At 39.7% G+C, this 20,372-nt stretch overlaps 1 protein-coding gene across 12 annotated transcripts in view; it reads right to left on the bottom strand.

The window, feature by feature from the left end:
* Positions 1-20,372, bottom strand: part of DYM (dymeclin) — a 205,903-nt gene that overhangs the window by 124,708 nt on the left and 60,823 nt on the right. For all 12 annotated transcript variants that reach the window (XM_040540536.1, XM_040540542.1, XM_040540547.1 and 9 more), the window contains 3 exons: positions 9,323-9,505; positions 6,652-6,830; positions 947-1,072 (listed from right to left, as the gene is read on the bottom strand). In XM_040540536.1, the coding sequence (XP_040396470.1) occupies positions 947-1,072; positions 6,652-6,830; positions 9,323-9,505 (488 nt within the window). The remainder of the gene's footprint in view (positions 1-946; positions 1,073-6,651; positions 6,831-9,322; positions 9,506-20,372) is intronic.

Raw genomic sequence — 20,372 nt, 5'->3', positions numbered from 1 at the left:
TATCATCTCTTCTTACTTTCCACATACAGAGCTATACAAATATATATATATATATATGTACAGAAAATAATCTGAGATTTCAGAGAGTAAATATTGTTAAGGCTTGACCATTTGGCACCAAGAAAAAATGCCAATTCGCTCCAAAACAGGCTGGAAATTTACCCGGGAAAAAAATTTTATTTAGATACCTGGACACTTGCTTCCTGCTTTTTGCATGTCAATAATTTTACATAAACCCAAAAGACAGTTTTCACCTCCTAGACAGGAACGTAAATAAAATTAGTGCAGACATCTGTGTTATCTTAGATTTAGAAGCTAGGGAACTAAAATATTATCACCCATTATCATTCTCCAGCACAGATGGTCAAGGCCCATCAAAGCTAGTCAAAATTTGGATCATATTACATGGACAACATAAAATAGATATTAATCTAGCAGAAAGACAGAAAAGAAATGCCAAGTAAGGAAGCAACGTTTAGTCTGGAAAATAAATTTCCAACTAAAAACTCCTTTTGGCTGCATCAAACTGGTTAAGGAAAGTTTTTAGAGCGAAATAATTTTTTTTTCTGTTTTTCTCTCCCTTCTACCCCCTCCATTTTCTCACTCCACATCTTTGAGACAGCCTGCTTGGCTATCACTATGCTATCACTATGCTAACCTGTGACAGGAAACACGGAAAAAGAGAGAAAAGGAGGTATATGCAGCATCTCCTTTGTGAAACGGAGCAGGAGCATGTTGCTTCACATCAGTAAGGAATGTTCTGAAAAGACTCTAACTGTTGTTTATTAGTCCTTAAAAAAGAAATACATACATGTCATCAAATCTGGATGAACACACACAACCCATACACACTGTCTGCCGAGAAAAGAGATATACAGATGCACCTTTGTAAATAAAGATTTAAGCAATTTTTAGGTCTGAAGAGTTATTTACTAAAACAACTCACCACTTCATGAATGGATCGGTTGAAGCCATCATCCTCTGTAAGGATTAGCAAAATTATAAGAGCCATGTAAACATGGTGTGAATTCCTTTCTTCAACGTGATACAGAATCTCAAGAATTGGCAGAACCTTTAGGGAAGGAAAAACGTGTGCATTAGTTTAGTCTTTCAAATACCTCAGATAATAAACAGAGGAGACTCTAAACCTCCCATGTATCACCCTGCCCTTAACAATAACGTAGCAATTTCTCCCTCTTGAAATAACCACCCCTAAGTGGTGACGTAGAGTGTTCAAACACCTTCCATCTGTTTTATTCTGTCTCCACAAGAGTGTCTAAACAAATTCTTTCTTGTGGTGAGACGTGGAATTTCAATTCCTAATAAATGAGATTTCCAGCCATACTAGTTATTGTAGGCTCTGAAAGCTTTAGTTCCCTCCTAGACTATGGGAAAATAAAATTATTAAACAAGATTTTCAACAGTTCAGACAGGAAAACAATTGTTTCTAACCATTTCTGCAAGCACAGGCCTGGTCTGAAATGACTTTCCTCATGAAATACAGCCAGGCATATTAAAGTCGAGGTGCACAGGGTCATTTTAAGACCTGAAATTCAGATCCCATTTTGGTGTGTGGAGCTAATCCCAGAAAAGAACCAGTTTGGGTTGGGTTAAGACTAGAAAAGGCCTGTTTTTCCAATTCTAGACAATACGCAGCCAAAGAGAACTGACATTATGATGAGAGTTCAGCCCAAGGTCTTGCAACATTTCCACCAGGACGAACAGCTTAAGCCAAAGTCTTGCAATAATAATGAAAACGAGATTTCATTGCAACTGCAAGCATACCTGAATGCTAGTCTAAAGTTAATCCAGATGCAAACATTGTCCTCTTACCAACTGAAAATTAGCCTTCCACTGGCTCGGTACAACGTGGCTTCCCCACGTTGCAGAAATAGGCCTAAATCACAGAATACCCTGGAAAAAGGAACTTGAGAAAACTCCTAATTCCAAGATAGGGAATGAGATGCAGAATTCATTCCAAGAAGATTCTAGACACCTAAAGACTTTGCTGTTTTTCAAAACAAGCCGAGTGAAACAGGATGAATCATGTGAAACCTATTCTGGTGACAGGCCAGGACTCCAAGTGCTGCATGAGCCTCTGAAATCACCAGAATGTTCTGTTACAATCAACAAGTCCCAAGCAGTTGGAACATATTAAACACACGACAGTTTCTATTAAAACCTATGAGACCGAGCTAAGTGCTGCAGGCCACGAAGCCTTTTGACAGATGCTTTAGCCAGGGTCAAGACAATACCACAGCAAAAGTGGAGAAAAAAATAATATTTACACATTGCTAACTTCCTCCCTTTACGTTTTCAAAGGATCCTTCCCAAACATCTCTCTTCAGTTAAAACTGGAGGCGATATTTTTGTGTTTTGTGAATATAGGTCTTGAGACGAACGGAAAGACAGCGTGTCCCTAGAGCATGTGCTTGGCGTGTGGCAGAAACACACATTCCTTTCCTTGGGTGGGGGAGATGGGAGACAAACATCACTGCATTAGCCCATCGCTCCGACTACCTCCAACTGAAATATTTATACCGTATGTAGCTTTGCATTCCATAAGCTCAACACCATTTCCAAGTCCAAGCACGATGGTGAGCTGCACAGAGGAGGACACAATATAAGACTACTCAAGAAGCGCATTCACAACTTGCCTTCACAGGGAGAAAAACGAAAGCCTTTGCAGAGGTAAGCAGTGGAACACCTTCTTAGATTCTTAGGCAGCTCTAAAATAATCCTCCGTTCATTTTTACACGGAATATACTGCCTTACGCACTACATTCCTTTCCACCGCTCTTTCAGACATCCCTCATCCATCCTACCTATGGGACCAAACTGAAGGAGGCAAATGGCAAATTCTCCGTGCTACGGCCAGGCGGAAACCAAATCAACGCACACAGTTTCTACACTCCTCCTCCTCCAGGCACTTCTTCCTTCGTATACTGATTGCTGAGGTACACATTCCTTTAGGACAAGCAGTACCGTTCAAAAGCTATTCAGCAAACCACCATTTAAACAAAAAAGAGTTAGGACGCAAGACTGAATTAGAGTTTTAGTTACACTAAGATTTATCAAGAATTGTAACCAAAATGCACTTCCGCATTTTTATGTTATACGTGGACATTATAACTTTTATATCTATCTTCTTACGCACTGGCATGGGCTAGCCACGTACTGGGAAGACCCTGCATTAGTCATGCTTGATGCAACATACTCACTCTTGTGGCTAACAGAAAACTTCCCTAGCCCATTTTTCCAAACAGATGAGGGCTACATCCAGGAACATTCATGCAAATAAGTGTTTTTCTTTTTTCTTCTTTTTCCTTTTTTATTTTTTTTTAAAGAAAAACTACAGTGATGCAACTCTTTATTCAAAAAGCCTTGGCATACCCTGATCTTCTGAATGTGCAGTCACACCCCCCAATGAATGATTTCTGAATGAAACTGCAAAAAAAAGCATACAATAACCACTTCTATTTGTACCGCGGGCCCTTTTGTTCAGAGCCATTAAAGTATCATTATTGGATTATTAACACTCCTTCACCAGGAGGAGCTTTTAACCAGTAAGGTACAGCCACCATCAAAAAATTACTTTTAATCCCCAAAACATGGGGCAGGTAAAAACAGATGCTGTAAACTGCAGGTGCTGTGTTCAGTCAGAGGTCAGGAACAGTTTCCCAAGCAAAGAGTTTTAAAATAGCTTTTCTTTAGTACACAATGAAACACAACACCAGTGCCTTGCTTAAACAAATTTATGCCACTGGAAAAAAAATAAATGACGTCCCATCAGTTAATGTCATCATCTTATGCATTATTTCAATCCAGTTGTGTTAAGCAGCAGTAAAACGTATAGGTCAGCAGCCAAAGCAAGACATATTTAATAGGAATAGCTTATTTCTTACGAGTAGATATTCCCCTGGCACTGCATGTGTAAACTGCTCCTACAAACAGGAAAAGGCTCAACATTTTCCCATCCACAAACCATGACACTATGCTTATGAAAAAATGCATTAATTGGCCCCTATTTCACCAGTCCCACCACTTCCTGGAGAATCTTCGCAAGCACGTTTAATTTCGTAGCCAAATTCCGGACATGAACATCCCTAATAGCATCAGATATTTAAACCAAGCATTTTATGAAATTATACCAAGTGACTTGCTATAAGCCGTGGGAGACATACCCTATTCATTCTACCAAACAGACTGCTATTATAAGAAAAAAGACTGCTATAAGAAAAACAAAAACATATATTGCATTATCAATGATAAGGCAAGAAAACAAAGGTATCTACATGCAAATGACAGAGGTGGATTTATACGCAAGTCAGGATGCAAGCAGAAACAATCTGTTTAACAAAAACACACTGAATCAATTCACAAATTAAACTGAAGTTACAAAAGAGCAAATAAAACTCAAAAAAAACCACCCTAGGAAATGCCAAAGAACATCTGCTAGCGATGCTTCCTGGGCACCAAACCCAGAACATACAGAAAACCCCAAAACAATCGAAAAAAAACACCGGACAATAAACGTTGTAATGTGTTGAATGACAGGAAAAAGGAACAACCTCCAGAACCCCTGCAAGTTTAAGGTGAGAGCTCAGCTGAATGCTGACCTGCTCTCGTATGTCACAGCCCCTTTTACTTCACTCAGCTGGCACTGTATGAAGAGCCCACTAACTTATGCTTGATCAAGCCACGTACCTCCGAAACGTCATCCGCCCTCAGTTCAGAGAAACTCCCAGAAAGCACTGCTTTGGCAGCAATTTCCTCCTCCGAATTTATTACCTTAACTGGTTTGCTCCAGTATCTCTAAGCTGGGGGATTCTCAGCTTGCAGGCTTTAGTTCTTAGCACGCCTCTCAGCAAGGTGCGAGTCCTTTCCATTCAAAGTTAGCTTTCTAAGCTTCCCACAGTAAGCCTTCACATCTTTTTTTTTAATTTTAAAGCAAAAAATATATATATGTATATATATGTATATATATACACATATATATACACACATACATATATATACACACATATATACATATATGTGTATATATATATGTATATATATGTATATATATGTATATATAACATGTGTGTATATATATATACATATATATATACACACACACACACATTTCTATACACTCTCTCCATTATTTTTTTTTTTAACTGCAGGGTTGTAATGGGAGACCATGATTTCTTTGCCCAGGAACCTCCCCAACCCCAATCCCTTTTGTGTCTGGCTCAGCCCGTGTAATAAAGCAATTGAAACCGCTCCTCTCAATCGCCTGCTACAGCTCATCCTTACTAGTCCAGAAAAAAAAAATAATAATAAAAATACCAGGTTGTAAAAGATGGCAGCAGCGTGTCAGTAACAAGAAGCACCAGGCTGCACGAAGAGCAACGTGAAGGCTAGGATAGCCACGAGACAGGGCAGACAGCTTCACGTTTCTGTAGGAAAACCCAAGCGTGCCGCTGACATTTCAGTAATGCTTTTCTCAGCTTTCACAGCTTTCGCCAGAAAGTAAAGCGTTTAATATTGACAGTAATTTTCCACGATTTTCTTATTATTTTCTTTTGAGAGGGGGGAGGAAAGGTAACTGATCAAATATCGCACATTGCCGAGTATGTGAGTACCTGCATCTTGAGCTGTTTTAACATACACATCTCGTGCTGCTTCGGGGAGCTTTATAATATATCAAATACCACACCTCTAAAGCAATGCACAGACCTAACCTTTGCCTCTCTAGAGCAAATTGATATGTTTAGCAGCTGTGAAACCTGACATACTACATTCAACAGCCGAGAAAATTAAATATGATGATTTGTTGACAGAATTTATACAAAATGACTCAACTCCACCCCTAGATAATATGCAGACTACACAGGAGTTCAGTTTTGAATCATCAATTCAGTATCAACCGTCCTGCCTGAGTTTGCCAACAGTGGTGTCTATCAACTCTGATTTTTAGCAATACATCTGCTAGAACTTGGATTAAGACCAAACTCATTCCATATCTGCCATCAAACAGGCATGGGATCTAATTATCTGGCAGGATTTCACGTATTAAAATGGAAAAGGTCCTCTATTCTGTTCCCAATTCCCCTAGACAGCCATTATCTTATTAAAGGAATGCTATTTAATAAGTAAGGTTTGTTGAAGTGGTTTGTGACATCACTAAACATAGCAGGGAGCAGAAGCTACTTTATAACCTACAAAAAACTGTAGCAGGTGTCTGTTATATTGGCTACTAACCACAATCCTATTTAAAGCAGCCAAAAGGTCGCTACAGTTGCAATGTTATAAAATCTACCAAGTGCCCCTTGAGTTTCAGACTCGGGTCAACCATTTGCATGCTTAGAGGTCAGCAGAGTTGACCTGGGTCAGACTAATGGTGGCACTGAGAAAGAGGCAAGACAGCTTAGCCTTATCGTTATTATTTTTTATATTATTTTTTTACTTCGGTCACATGTTTATTGCAATACTTCTGAGATGGCCTAATGGAGTGAGCCAGAAGGGGTAAGCAATCCAGAACCAGTGCTGCCACAGCATCCTATTGCCCTCACAATAAAACGGGGGACGCTGGCAGCTGATGACACCCAAGCTTCCAGGACCAATGCCTCGCAAGGAGTACAGGGCAAGGAGAACGATACTTACAAGATTTTCTATGTCCGTTCGTGCCAACACATATGTCCGTACGTTGCCATTTTGATGCAGAAGCATGTATAAAAGAAGAGTCGCTTGATCAGATCTCTGCTGCTCACACAAAGCCGTGTACAAACTGTTAAAATTTATCTGGAAAGCGTGCGGATTTGATGATGAAAAAGCACTGCTATCTGAAATAAAGAAATCAAAAATAATTGTTAGCAAATATACTTACCATGCAGGTAACCTGCTAGTTCTATAAAATCCTCTGGGTGGAATATTTCGTGCAGATACCAGAGTAAGGAGGAAACAAAAGCCACCCTTACCACAGATGGTCATAACCCTATGGGCTAATTACAATAATTTAAAACACCCTGTAACATAGTTTAACACCACTTAAACTAACATTAGATTGTTCATATTCACAATGTAATTCGTGGCAGAGCTGTAAGTGAGAACAAAATGGTTTTCTGCTTTTCACAAGTAGCTCTACCAGCTTCGACAACAACTTCCATCAACACGCATCTCTAACATCCAGGAATTTCCAGAGGAAATGGAAAAAACAAGTCTGACAGTCAATGCACTCATACAGCACGTCAGAAAGCCAGATTCATGTCCTTACTCAGCCTCCTGATCTCCCCAAGTCAGAGATTTTGCCTTTGCTTTCTTCACAAAACACCTTTGAGAGTGCAAAGTTTTGTTCCAGTGCAGAAGAGCTCAGCTCTCAAGAACCTTCACAGAAATTTGTTTAAAACCTGCTCCTGTCCAGCTCTACTCAGCAACACTCGTACAAAACATGCATCTTCTGCGATGACACATGAAGTGGGACGAGTCTGCCTTTTTGGGCTGATTTATGCCAGCATCTTGGCAACTGGATACAAAGGCTATCTTTTCTGAGCACATAAACAAGCTAAACATATGGGAAAGCTACAGCAATTTCGTGGCAGGAGGATATTTTGGGAACAATAGCCGTTTGGGTACTCAAGTATTCTACAAGTCTGGACTTAAAAATTGCAGAATTTCTATAAACAAGACATCCAAAGTTGAAGAATTTAACTAAAATTCCCTAGTTTCTGCAGCGACAGACTACAGATTTCTGAATTGTTTATTGCTTATTAAAAATGCATTCATTTGGGAAAGTCCTGCTGTAGAAAACAGTGTGACAATACTACTGCTCCCGAACAGCCATTTGTGGATGGAGTAGATTTTTAGGAGATGAAGGAGGGGGAAAAAGAGACGCCAATTTCAAAACCTGCTTTTTTACAACCATTTCTATAACCGACTAGTATTACGATAGCCAGCAACTATTGCACATCGTCTGAACCTTCTTTTTACACCAAGCCTGAAAGACCTGTCAGATATTACACGCTGCACCACCATGGAAAACACCGAGAAGCATGAACACTACCTACACCCCCTGAAGTGTGGGTGTCCCACCTCCCCTTTCTTTTCAGGGCATACTCTTGGCAAAGCTTTCTAAATAGCTTCCAACTCGGGGAAGTATGTGGCACTTGCCACTTATTTTGACAAAGCGCCCGCCCTCTCTGGAAGGGGAAAGCAATTTTTAAATCATAAAAGCATGTTTTCAATGAAACAAACCACTAGTTATTGATGACACTGAACAAAGTTAACCAAAATAAAATATTCGTATAAGTTTTCAGACGTTCGGGTTAAATAAAAAAAGCAACACCCTTGATCAAAAATTTAATCTCAGTTGCCAGTAAACAATATCCAGTAGGTCAAAGGGGCACGTTAGGACTAAGAATTCTTCTTATGTGAACAATTCTACATCCTAATAACTTGAAAAAAAAAAATCGTATGTAAAGGTGAATGAATTTAGGGCTCAACCTGCTTAAAACTCAACGGTTAAAGAGAACAACTCAGAGATATTTATATGGCTTCACAGGTCACCACGCAGTGGCTGAGCTCTGTTGAGTAGCCCTGTGTGAGCAGTTAAAGCCAACAAAAGGTGAAAAAACAAAGGCTAAAACTTGAAGAGACTTAAGTGTCCGGACAGAGCGCATGTGACAGCAAGCACAGCGCTTGCAAGTTGAGCTATCTAGCTATAAGCCAGGTCAGTCTGAGCTGTTAGGGCTTTACAGCGTCCCAGCTAAGAACCTCTGCAGAAGGGGACTAAGTCATACAGCATTGCACTTACCTGACAAACATCCTGGAACCAACCTTCTCAAAAACCTGGCAGGCACTATACCGAGTCTGAAACTTTCTGTATAGAAGCCTCATAGAAGTGTTTACATTTCACCAATTTCTCTTCAGACTTGAAGTACAAGAAGTGAGCAACACAATTAGAAATTCAACTGCGTATCTTAGTTCTAAGGGACGTGACGCCAGCTAACCAGAATTTCTCCAAGTGCTGTAGAGTTTTAGGAGACTCCTCCAGACTCTCGGATAACTGGCCTACTTATGAGTCAGCTTTGTGTCTTCTGAAATTATGAAGCTTCCTTGAATTCATCAAGTCTGAAGGAAAGAGCATCCTCCTCACTCTACCCCTTCAATTAAGTTTCAGCAGCTGGGCAACTCCACCTCAAAAATCCCAGCGGAAAACGTAGCGTTACATGGGCTTGCTAGACAGAAAATAAATTTTGTAAGGGGAATCTCCAAGTGGTTACAGCAACTTAATGCTTCTTTTTCATCAGTTCATGCTTAGAAGTAAGAACATACAAACCTTGGGTGTTCTTGAAGGACATAATAGCTTGCCTGTAGGGGTTCGGTGTATCCGGAGCATCAGTCAGATTAGCTAAGACCAGGAGAAGCAGCAGACTCTGATTAGCTAGAGGGGAGCACTGCTCCAGCTGCGGCGTTGGTTTACTCCCCACTCCACCTAACGTGAAGACTGTCCACAGGCCAGCTGCAGAGAAAAGGCAAAAGGGATAAACAATGTTATGCGTGCGCAAATTTTAATGAACAAACCCCCCTTAGGGAGAGAAATATCTGACACACAGGTACATGGAAGAATTAAAAAACGCTTCGCCCCTGTACCGTGAGAAGAAGTTCTGGCTACCCGATTTCTCAAAATGAAAATTTCACAGCACTGGCCACAGAGAGGCAGGAATTGAAAGATCATTGAAAATTTCAATGGAAAGACTATTGGAAGTTCAAGAAAATTAAGTCACAGGAAGACGTGAAAAGGCGCGCAGAAGAGAGGTGAAACAGGAGTGTGTATTTGAATGGGTGAACCTTAAACACAAAGCAGCCCCTGGCTGAAGGATTCACGTAGCACCCCTGAAAATGCAAATATATCGAGAGGAAAAGGAGCTTGTACATTGCCCCTTTAATAAAAATGGCTTGCTGTGTTATGCAGCATTTTTCTGATGTATTCTAATTTTAATAACCTCAGCATTTTAGGCACGAGACAGTAACAAATACTAACACTGCTTAAAAGAGAACATCCAGATCGAGTTCTTTGTGCTTATCTCACAACTGCAGCGATACACAACTGATATAAGTGCAGCTCAATACAAAAAACATCTAACAAAGCCCCAAAGCTCCATTTATTTTACACCTGCAAACATTTATTAGGTACGAAGATGCAAATAGCTAATCATTCCATACCAGCTCGGTTATTTGCTTAATAACTACAGCCAAAATGTGTGTTAAAATACCCTCCCCTTTATCTAGATGAATATATATGGCACATACACAGCTCCAGTACTAAGGCTGCACCTGAAGGCAGCTCATTTAATCTCTCATTGTTGTACCTTTTAAACTTTGATGTTTGAGCCCAAAATGTATGTAATTCACGAGGCTGAATTACACAGGGGAAAAGAAGAGAAGCACCAAAACTGAAGTAGCAATGCTGCAGACAATGGGGGGGAAAAAAAAAAAATCAGGGAAAAGCATAGAATTATCCTCCATGACTGCGGTCGTACATGACAAATTCAGCATCAACCAGGGCTCCTACCTTCATCAGGTCTGGGTTCCTGGGACATTCCCTTGTGATAAGGAGCAGCCCCTCTCAGACACATTGGATTAAATTTATCACCAAACGCCTGCTTAACGCGTTTCTTGGAATTTTACGGCAGATTCGGATCATTGCATCAAATAAGTAGAGCCTTACTGAGTCAAAGTCTTTAAGTATACAGCTCAACAATAGGAAATAATCTCGACTTGAAAATCCTTATTTTTCATTAACGTCAAAAGTCAAAATTAATTATAACGTACTTTCTTAAAGAAAGAAAAATTAAAGCAGTTGAGTTTCCAATCTCCTACTCTTCCAGATTCAAGTTGCACAGGACAAAAGCTTGTAAGCTATTTGAATGGAAAACATAAAAGAATTTCAAGTGCTCTTAGCCCTACAAAATTTCAAAACAGCCAAATATTTTTTTCTCAAATACAATTATATAGTCAGATTTTGTAATAAACCAACACTCCCTTCAGTTGCAAGGCAATTACTGTCATGTCAAAGACAAAGGAACTAATGCTATTCGCTGTTAAGCAGCTTGGAGGTCTTCTTATAATAAAAAGCACTATAATTAGAGCCTTCTCTTAAAAATTTCATGTTGCTTTAATAGCCCTTTATGACCATGTTTTTGTTCCATTGTCCTCAAATCAGAAGGAGGCCAAATAAAAATGTTGACCATAAAGTTCGCTTTTCAACTCGTGATTTCTCCAGATACGTAACACGTGAAGAAATTCACAAAACGGTCAAAAACAAACCAAAAACCCCTATATATTTACCATATATTTATCATTGTCATTCGTTAAATGAATTCAAATTTAGCACACTTCTTCTCCAAGTTTTGTATAACTCTCAACTAAGCCAGCTTTTCAGTTTTCCACCGCCCCACCCTTCTGTGGCTGGCATCTGCCATTACTACACCTTTCCTCAATATTTAGGAAAAGAGGGAGACGGCCAAAGCACTGACAAGTAAGCTGAATCTTCCACCAGGGAGAATGAGGTCATTATGACCGAGAGCGATCTGCACGTTGATATATGACCCAAGTCACCTCTTGAAGTTCTGTCTCTTGCTGGCAAGCGCAGCCCTCCAGAAAAATCAATCCCATGCTAACCCGCATTTCGGTTCCAAAATGCAACGTCAGATTAGGTGCTAAGTGTTGGTTGGAGTACCCAATTCTACTCAACTTGAGACATTTCTAAGGCAAATACTACTTCCGATCATGATTAAGTTTAGCAGATTAAGGCGCTAAACAGGTAAGAGACTTAACAGTCAATGCTCCTACTTCTGAATGCTCTCGATATTTGAAGTATCGCATTGCTACACTTGTGGTTTCTTTTTCATTTATGCAAATTTCAAATTTAAGTTACATAAACACTGAAAAAGCTCTGCATTACCGAATACTGCCTTTCTGGTGCCAATTATAACCCTAATGAAGTTAACCTGTAACCTTGAAACACCCTTCAACTTGTAGGTATACATTTCATGTACACAATTTACCATTTCCTGCAAAATATTTGTAATCCATTTTTAATTGCCATTCTCTAACAGCTTTATTTGTTTACTCGTTTCCACGGGGAACCACATTACTAGATTATATTTTTTTTTGGTCAATTAGAGCAACATTAACATTTTGCCAATTATTCCTGGCAAATACGGAGGTACTTTGAGAAGAGGGAACACGGTGCTTTTAGTTTCAAAAGCAGAATGAACAGCTCCATTTTCCATGCTCTTCCTCAGAACTACACACCATGTATATATTTTTTCCGCCTATTCACACAATTCTGTGTAAGACACAGCAGGTAAAGCAAGCAGTAGTGGTCCAGTACTCCCTAGTCCAGTACTTCAGGTGCCATCAAGATGTCGTTGAAGTATTTCCTAAACCAACAAACCAACAAAGTCAACCCTTTTGAGTTTCTTTCAAGATTCTAAAATCAACTCCTACCTTCAGAGATCTCCGACGGCTACAACCGAACAATATGAAGCAATATTTTCATGTGGTTCCTACCAGGATAAACGAAAACCTCATTTTAAGAGCGAGGTACAACTTTTGCAATAGAGAATCCAAGAGCTGCTTCTAAGATGGCTAGAAACACTTTTCATAGCCGTGCAAACAAGACGGGGATTTTAATCCAGTTTGACAGTCTGTGGAACAACACTTAATGGCAAAATGAAGTTATGACACATTCATCAAAAAAGGAACCGTCTTTCCCCAGACTATTATTTAATGTAAATAGAACGAGGCAGAAATCTCAGCCTAATGCTCTGCTCTCTGCTATGCAAAAACAGGAAGAAACAAATAAGGTTCGTGTTTGTACCTACTCGGAGAACAGTTTAAATGCACTTATACTTTCATGGGACTAAAGAAAATTTTAACAGCTTGATTTTGAAGAAGGTTTTCAAACCAAAAGACAGGTAAGAGCACAGACAGTGCTTTAAAAAGTACTCAGCAAAAAGCATCAAAATTAATAGCCAACTTCTAGCAATGCATACAATTACTGTAAGTTAGCATATCAACAAACTGCGAGCTATACCTAGTTTGTGAGCTCTCTTGGGATATATGTTGGACCACTTGCACTTCTTGAACAAAATACATCTTATTCCAAATTCAGTATGAAGACCTATGAGCTCTCTGAGAGCATTAAATTAACACTGAGGAAACATGTTACTTATTTCGAAGCATTTTTCTGGAAAAAGGATCTTTTTTTTTTTTAAATAAGAGTTGCAAAATGCAGTCATATTCATTACATACATTATCATCCTGTCAATGAATTTGATTGCTTTTGAAACTCTTTCGTTGAGTGCCAAGCTTCACCCACGAAGACTTCTCCATGAGCAGCCCCAGATTAATGCGTCAACCCCAGGCTGCTTTTGAGAGCAAAGATAACGAAGGCAAAGAGAAAAAAGTAAGAATTTTGACCACGAAGCTTCGAAATATCTTGATCTCTTACTGTCATTTTAACATTTCCAAAATTTACAAACCTGCTCCTTCATTCCAAAATGGAAAACAAACACAACCTGACCTAACAGGAGGTGTCCCTGCCCACTGCAGGGGTTGGACCTGGGGATCTTGAAGGACCCCTTCCAAACTCAACCATTCCGTGATTTTGACTATCCCTGTTTCAGGAGTCTACAGATCAAGCCCTAGCTCCATACCTTGATACCATCATGTACTTCTTCCACCAAAACTAGCGAATGAAGTATCATTCAAAACCATTGCAATCAGCATTTCACCCTTATTATGACCAAGCAGCCACTCTGGGAACTTCAGAGGGTTTTTTTTTTATCTTTTTTTTTTTTTTTTTTTAAATGTTTATCATGTCTGTCACATTTCTTAAGTCAATTCAATGATTCTCACATTGTGGTCTGATGAACGCTTTCTGGTGGCCCACAGAGAGCTGGCAGTTCACGTTGTGCTGGCTCCTGTCCTTGTTTCCAGCTGCTACATTGTGTTAGAAGAAAGCTAAAAATACATAAATACTTTCCTACGATTACTTTTCCATGTAAGCAATTTCTCAAGTTGCCACGGGGATGTTATGTAATAACGAATGGGAGGGGAAAAAGTGGTCCATGGAATCATAAACGGGAGAGGCTGGATCAGCGAGGCAACTGCTGCACGAAGATGGAGCTCACATTACGTCTCAAGTCATTTCATGTTTCAGAAGCACGTCCTTTAACAACTCAGGGCTTTAGTTAAGAAGCTTAAACTGCTAATTGTGAGGGACATCAGGTATACTTACAGAGTTGATGCTCTCATAGTCATTTATGCTCGTTTTAGGAAAGTCCCATTACAAGTTTTTGGAAGACTCGGTACAGTAAGAGACTAACAAAGCCAAAATATAGGGAATACGGAATAATTTTTCTATGGTTAACGAACTTGCATGCTAATATTCCAACAACCTTAAACTCATAACGAACACAGACACACTGATGTAAACACAACCTACAAGCTCAGACTGACAAAGTGGATCTGATTGCACTAAATTTGTAGGCAGGAAAATTACAAAAACTCAGAAGCATAAAAATTGCAATTCCTAAATATTGCAATACCTTTTTTTCTTGACTTCAGCTGGCACAAGTTTGTGTTTTTTTTGTTTGTTTTATAAATGATAGATTTTTTAAACATTATACCATGCTAATACACATGATTTTTTTTTTTTTTTTTAAACTTTCAGCAATGTTTTTCCTGCTTTCTACTGTCTGGCGTATGACTAACAGAATTAATGCAAGCTAGCTTGCAACACAGAACGACAGACATTTTAAAGCCAGCGTGAAAGGTTAGTTTCTGGGAGACTAGCAAAATAAATGCACATTTTAAATACAGGTAGGCTAGCTTGTTTTTAAGTCATCAGCAGGCTGCAGCAAGAATTCACACGTGGGAGATATTAATTTGAAAGCATGCCTGCAGTGCTGTAAGCGTTTTGAGACAACAGCTACGTCCAGCCCATTCTGCTTGGGATATTGGGATTGCAAAAGTACATATATCAGAGTAAATGTGATCAGTTGAAACAGCACTTTGAGGCTTAAAAACCTGTCCTGACCTGGAACTACCACGTAGTCCTAGGTATAAAGCCCTGTGCAAGACCGAAGTCACACTCCTCTCACCAATTTACTGAGTGGATTCCCATAGCCTTTTTTCAGGCGGTGTTAAATTCCTAAATTCTATAGGAAAGCGACTGCATTGCTACAAAAAGATTGAAAGTGTGTTTTGGGTGACATCTTTGAAGTGCTCTTAAAAAAACATTGGGGAAGCTGTTTTAAAAATAAGTTATTTTCTCATCAAATCAGTGCGACAGAACTAACGAGACTGGCTCATTGAAACACAGGACTGAATGCAGCTTGTTTGTTTGACGTTTTGCATACCTAATAACGCTATCCTAAACGAGGCAAGTATTTCATCCTACTTGCCAAGAAAGGCAGGAGGCAGTGATTTCTGTTAAGCCAAGATCTGAAACGCAAATTCTGCTGCCTGCCCCTCACCTCATCACGCCTCTCCAGGAATAGCCCAGGTTTGTGTGTGCACGTTGGGTTTTTTTTAAAAAGCATCCCAGGCACCTGATTTTTGCCGGTCTCCTTCCTCCCCTATGGTTCCCAGCGATGCCGCCACAGCTTGGGGAAGCTGCAAGGAGCAGCTGAGCTGTTGGAGCTACTGGAAAGAGGCAGCAGAGCATCAGTTTACATTTATTTCATGATTGAAAGGCTTTCCCTCACTCTGCATTTTTTAATTTTTAACCTGGCTGTACCGAAAACTGTGACTCTTGCCACAGAGCCCTGCATAACTGAGTTTTTTTATTTTATTATCAAATTTTATTACCAAATAAACTCTATCTGAAAGCTGCACTACCAAGAAGCACCAACACGTCTGAGGAGGCTGAGGCTGTGATGTCACTAACACATTTTGGAAGCAGTCTTTCAGGAAATGAATCATGGAAGCAAGTGAAATGAGAAGATGGATTAGGTAACCGCGTTCATCCCCTACCCATGCAAAAGCGTTCCCTCCAGTACATTTTGTTATTTTATCCAGTCTAATTTTAAGGGACTGGTAATGGAGCTTGAACCACATCCTCTGGGAAGAGTGTTCCATAATCTAATAAACCTCAATGTTAAGATTTTTTTTTCCCCTAATATTCAGCCTAAGTATTCCTTAGTTCGACTTCACCCATTTATTCCTATAAGTGGTTCTCTCTATGTAATAGCATAAAACATTTCTTCCCAGTTCAGTGTTTACTGCCTTTAAATAAAAAGGCACAGTCATCTGTCTCCTTTGTTGCCTAGCCAAATTATATACACAGATTTTTTCTTTCATTTCTCTTTTTTACCGTGCTTCCTGCATTTAGTCCCAGCTCTGACACTTTGCGACCTCTCACATGTCACTGCAGTGAGAAAAGGCTACAAATGCTAAATTACAACAATTTAATAACAAACAAGCACATTCCTTATTCACTACAAAAATATTTTCAATTATATATTCTCTTCTTTATCACCAGATCTCAGGAGTTCTCTTACTGTGACACCTAAAACAATACAGGCTTCTTTTCATTTCGAGAGCCCTATTTGCCATTAGGCTGCCTAACCTTTACGTGTTGAAATGCAAAATAAGAAGACTACCTTCTCTCTCCAGTACAAAGCTCCATTACAGAGCTGTCAAAGCTTTTGACAACATGGCTGTACCAGGAACACATCAAGAAGCTGTGCACTGAACATTCTCAGATGTGGCTTTCTTCTGCACACAGACACTGGAGAACAGGATAGCTTTGTTAGCTAGCAACTGAAGAGGTTTTTGGTTATCTGTAAGGCAAACCTGAGGATTAGGCATATCTGGTGATGGACATCTTGAGGAATTAAGAAAGTAAATTACACACCACGCTCCTAAATCAAGTCTATAACGTTGCCAAATAAAGCGGGAAGCCACTGTAATAAAACCATTAATTCGCTTCAGCCAATACACTCAAAAAAAAAAAAAAAAGCTACAGAAAGAAAACAACTTGAACAAGGAAGGAAACATTCACATATTTTCCTTAGCTCCACTGAACTAGGAGTCACAGGACTTGAATTGAGTTCTGTTTGTTTTACAGCAGTAACAGAATGAAAACCTTCCAGGACAGACGGGATGTCAGAGCCACCGCTTAATGCACTGCACATCTTCCTGGCCCGTTGCTGGAAGCAACTATTTCAGCTCCTCCAGACACAGGCAATACAATTTGTGATGGAAGGATATTTCTGCTGCGAATTTGAAGACTGTCCTCTATTGCTGAAGCTGCAAACGTGACCAAAATACAAAAATATGAAGGTTTTACGGTAGTATGTAAGAACACAATACCACAGTGTTATGACTACTTGAAACGTGGGAAACCGAATGCAAGTTAGAAGAGGGTGAGAGAGAGGAAAACATATGAGAAATGTGAGAAAAACTGCAATCAACCCAGAGTCAGATTCAATTTTACAACTGTCTGACTCAATCAGCTCTCAGCCTTGGAACAGCAAACCTCAAGCCAACAACAAACTCACAGAGAGATGTTGAAAAGGAGTTGTTGGTTGATTTTATTTATTATTTTACTTTAAATAGAAATCTCCTTTGGCTTTTGCCCAGCGTACTGTCCTGGTACTTGGTTGTTGTGGTGGTTCGGTCAGAATAGGAGGGAGCACTGTGAGTGTATGCAATCCCACTGGCAAATCAGTACCATTTTCTGTCAACATAATCAGACAAAATTGAGGACAGAAACAAACATGGGAAAACGCTCAAATAATATCCAGGCAAAATGAGAGCAGCGTTTCTTTGCAGCAGGGATTTCGACAACGAAACGATCAAGCTAGTCCCCTGAAAAAAACTACTGCCACGACCAAAGTGATGCCTCAAAGAAACCAGATGAAGAGGATGGAAAAGACCGAAGTTCTAGAAGCTGAGCAGAAAGGAAGAAATAATTTCTCAAAGCATAAGATCATCGGATGATTCAGGGATATTCCAGGAAATGTTTTTAAGATGTCTACATGCTTGAAGAGGAGGTATTTCAAATTAACAAGAATCCCTTTAAACCTAGGGGCTTGCACTTGCACGTATTTTAAACAACAGAAATGCTAGTTTTGCTTACCAATATGAAATATAGTTTTACTGACACAATAACAGCAATTCAGGCACTTGTCAGCTGTACCTGCCATTTGTTGTTTCTTTTGCAGTGAAGTCACTAGGTACTTACCAGCAATCTGAGCTACTTTTGCCAATATGCATAAGGAAAGCATGCATCTGTTTTCAAGAGCTTGTTACAGCAATATATGAAGTACCAGGAAGACTATGAAGCCTGAAGAAACGGATAGGAGACCAAACAGATTAAGTAATTATGATTGGTATATACTATATAATAGTTAAGAACGATCAAGGAATGTATAGTGTAATCCATCAAGGTGAACTTAAGACACTGGTCTAGCTATAAACAGCTCGAATATTTTGACAGAAGATGTTAATGTCTTTTTTTTTTCTTGGAAAACAACCCACAACCATCAAACACACACTAGACAGTAAAGCTTATGCAGCCATGTTGACGGTGAGCAGAGAAACAACGTCCTAAGGAAGAGTGATCCATGTTGTAAGTTTGGAGAGGGCATAATGTTAAGGCAATATTTTCAGAGAACTCCAGAAAATGAGAAGATGACAAGTCTTTGAAGGGTCTGGCGTCCAAAAGTGCTCCAGAAACCCTACTCAGGTATTTCCAGGAGAAACTATCTCCCATTTATGCAATGCAGGAGAAGTTCGGAATTCTCAAGTACTGATCTTGGTATAACAAAGTATGAACCATAAGAAAATTGGAGCTGTTGACTGCCAGACATTTCTGGAAGTTTGATTGCTATTTATAGGAGAGCTGCAGCCAAAAGTTTTAAAATAGCTCCTAGCTTACTGCAAAATACTCTCTGAATTTACCCTGATTACCTTGTCCTCAAATTATTTTTGGTTTGCTGTGCACTCCTAGAACCGCAGGTATTCGTTACCACAAATAGATGCCCACCTTGATTAACCTCTTTCTGAGGCAGAAGGGAAATTTTTGGAAGTCCACCTAACGACAGGGAGGTTTGACAGCCTCCAGAACAGAACTGCCAGCATGAATTCCTGTCCACAGCTAGAAGGCCAAACATTAATATATTTCTTTGGTAGTAGACATATTACCTATATTTCATAGTTTTAATATATACGTATCTAAATATTATAAATACAACATAACGTATAGTGTATGTTTATATATAAATGAAGCATGAAGTAGTATTAATTTACAAATACACATTTGTAGCACATGCTTAAAAGCTTTTTTTTTTTTTTTTTTTTTTTTAACCACATCCTGGAGAAGAATGTGCATGAACAGAGTAGTTTACAAGCAACTCCTAACCCCTTCTAAGCGATAATTCAGGGTGCCTGAAAACTAGAAAAATGTAGAGGCTGGCCAATGAAACCAGCCAATGCATGTTAACTGTTAGTACTGCCCAAGACATGCCCTGCACACACACTGACCAGGACTGGCAGCGACGTGCAGGACACCTCTGAGCTTCAGGATGGCCCTCAGCCATCCTCCCGCATGCAGGTGTGCATCTCACTCACCTGCAGCACTTGTGCCATCGCGGCTGACCGAAGCGCTCAGATGCAGCTCGTGTCCATTTGCAAGACGTAAACCTGTAACCGTGCAAGTTTTCTCCAAGGACAAGTGCTTCTCCTACAGGCAAACTGCCGGTATTCCAAGTCGAGTGGGCTCTGCTCAACTTCAAACACCACGTAAGACTTAACATGAAAAATGTGCTGTTCAGTTACCGGAACAAACAGTAACAAAAGCTTGTGACACTTCCCATTCTTCTCCTACCACAAGGCAGATCCGTTCTAATCACGAATCGCAAAATACACAAGAGCTCCTACGGTGACACAGATGTTCACAATTTTGGGAAGCTGCAAAAATTATGGTTGTCCATGCTGCGCTTCAGTTCACTTCGATTTGTTTATGCAGATCACAGTAGCACTTAGAGGCATCAATTTTTTTTTTTGGTCTCAGATGATATAACCATAAATAACAAGACTCGAACTTTCCTTTTGACTGACAATTGTTATTTCATGGATCCTTGGGTTTCTCGGATAAGTTGTACTAATCAGGGTATATAATACGCAATGGTTTTGAAGCAGTATGCTCACAACTTCATCCCTACAAAAGGGGGAAAAGGAAGAGAAACCCTGCCACTGATGGAAGCGACCTGTAATGTCGCTAGACAGATCCAGGCATCTAACAGCTGATTTTTCCAGGCCAGTTAAGAGTTTTGCATCACTTAGCAAGTTTACCACGCTGCTCTAAT

Source organism: Cygnus olor, chromosome Z (assembly GCF_009769625.2).
Source record: "Cygnus olor isolate bCygOlo1 chromosome Z, bCygOlo1.pri.v2, whole genome shotgun sequence".
NCBI lineage: Eukaryota > Metazoa > Chordata > Aves > Anseriformes > Anatidae > Cygnus > Cygnus olor.
The sequence above is the reverse complement of the archived record's forward strand: the minus strand, read 5'-3'. Positions and strand labels throughout refer to the sequence as shown.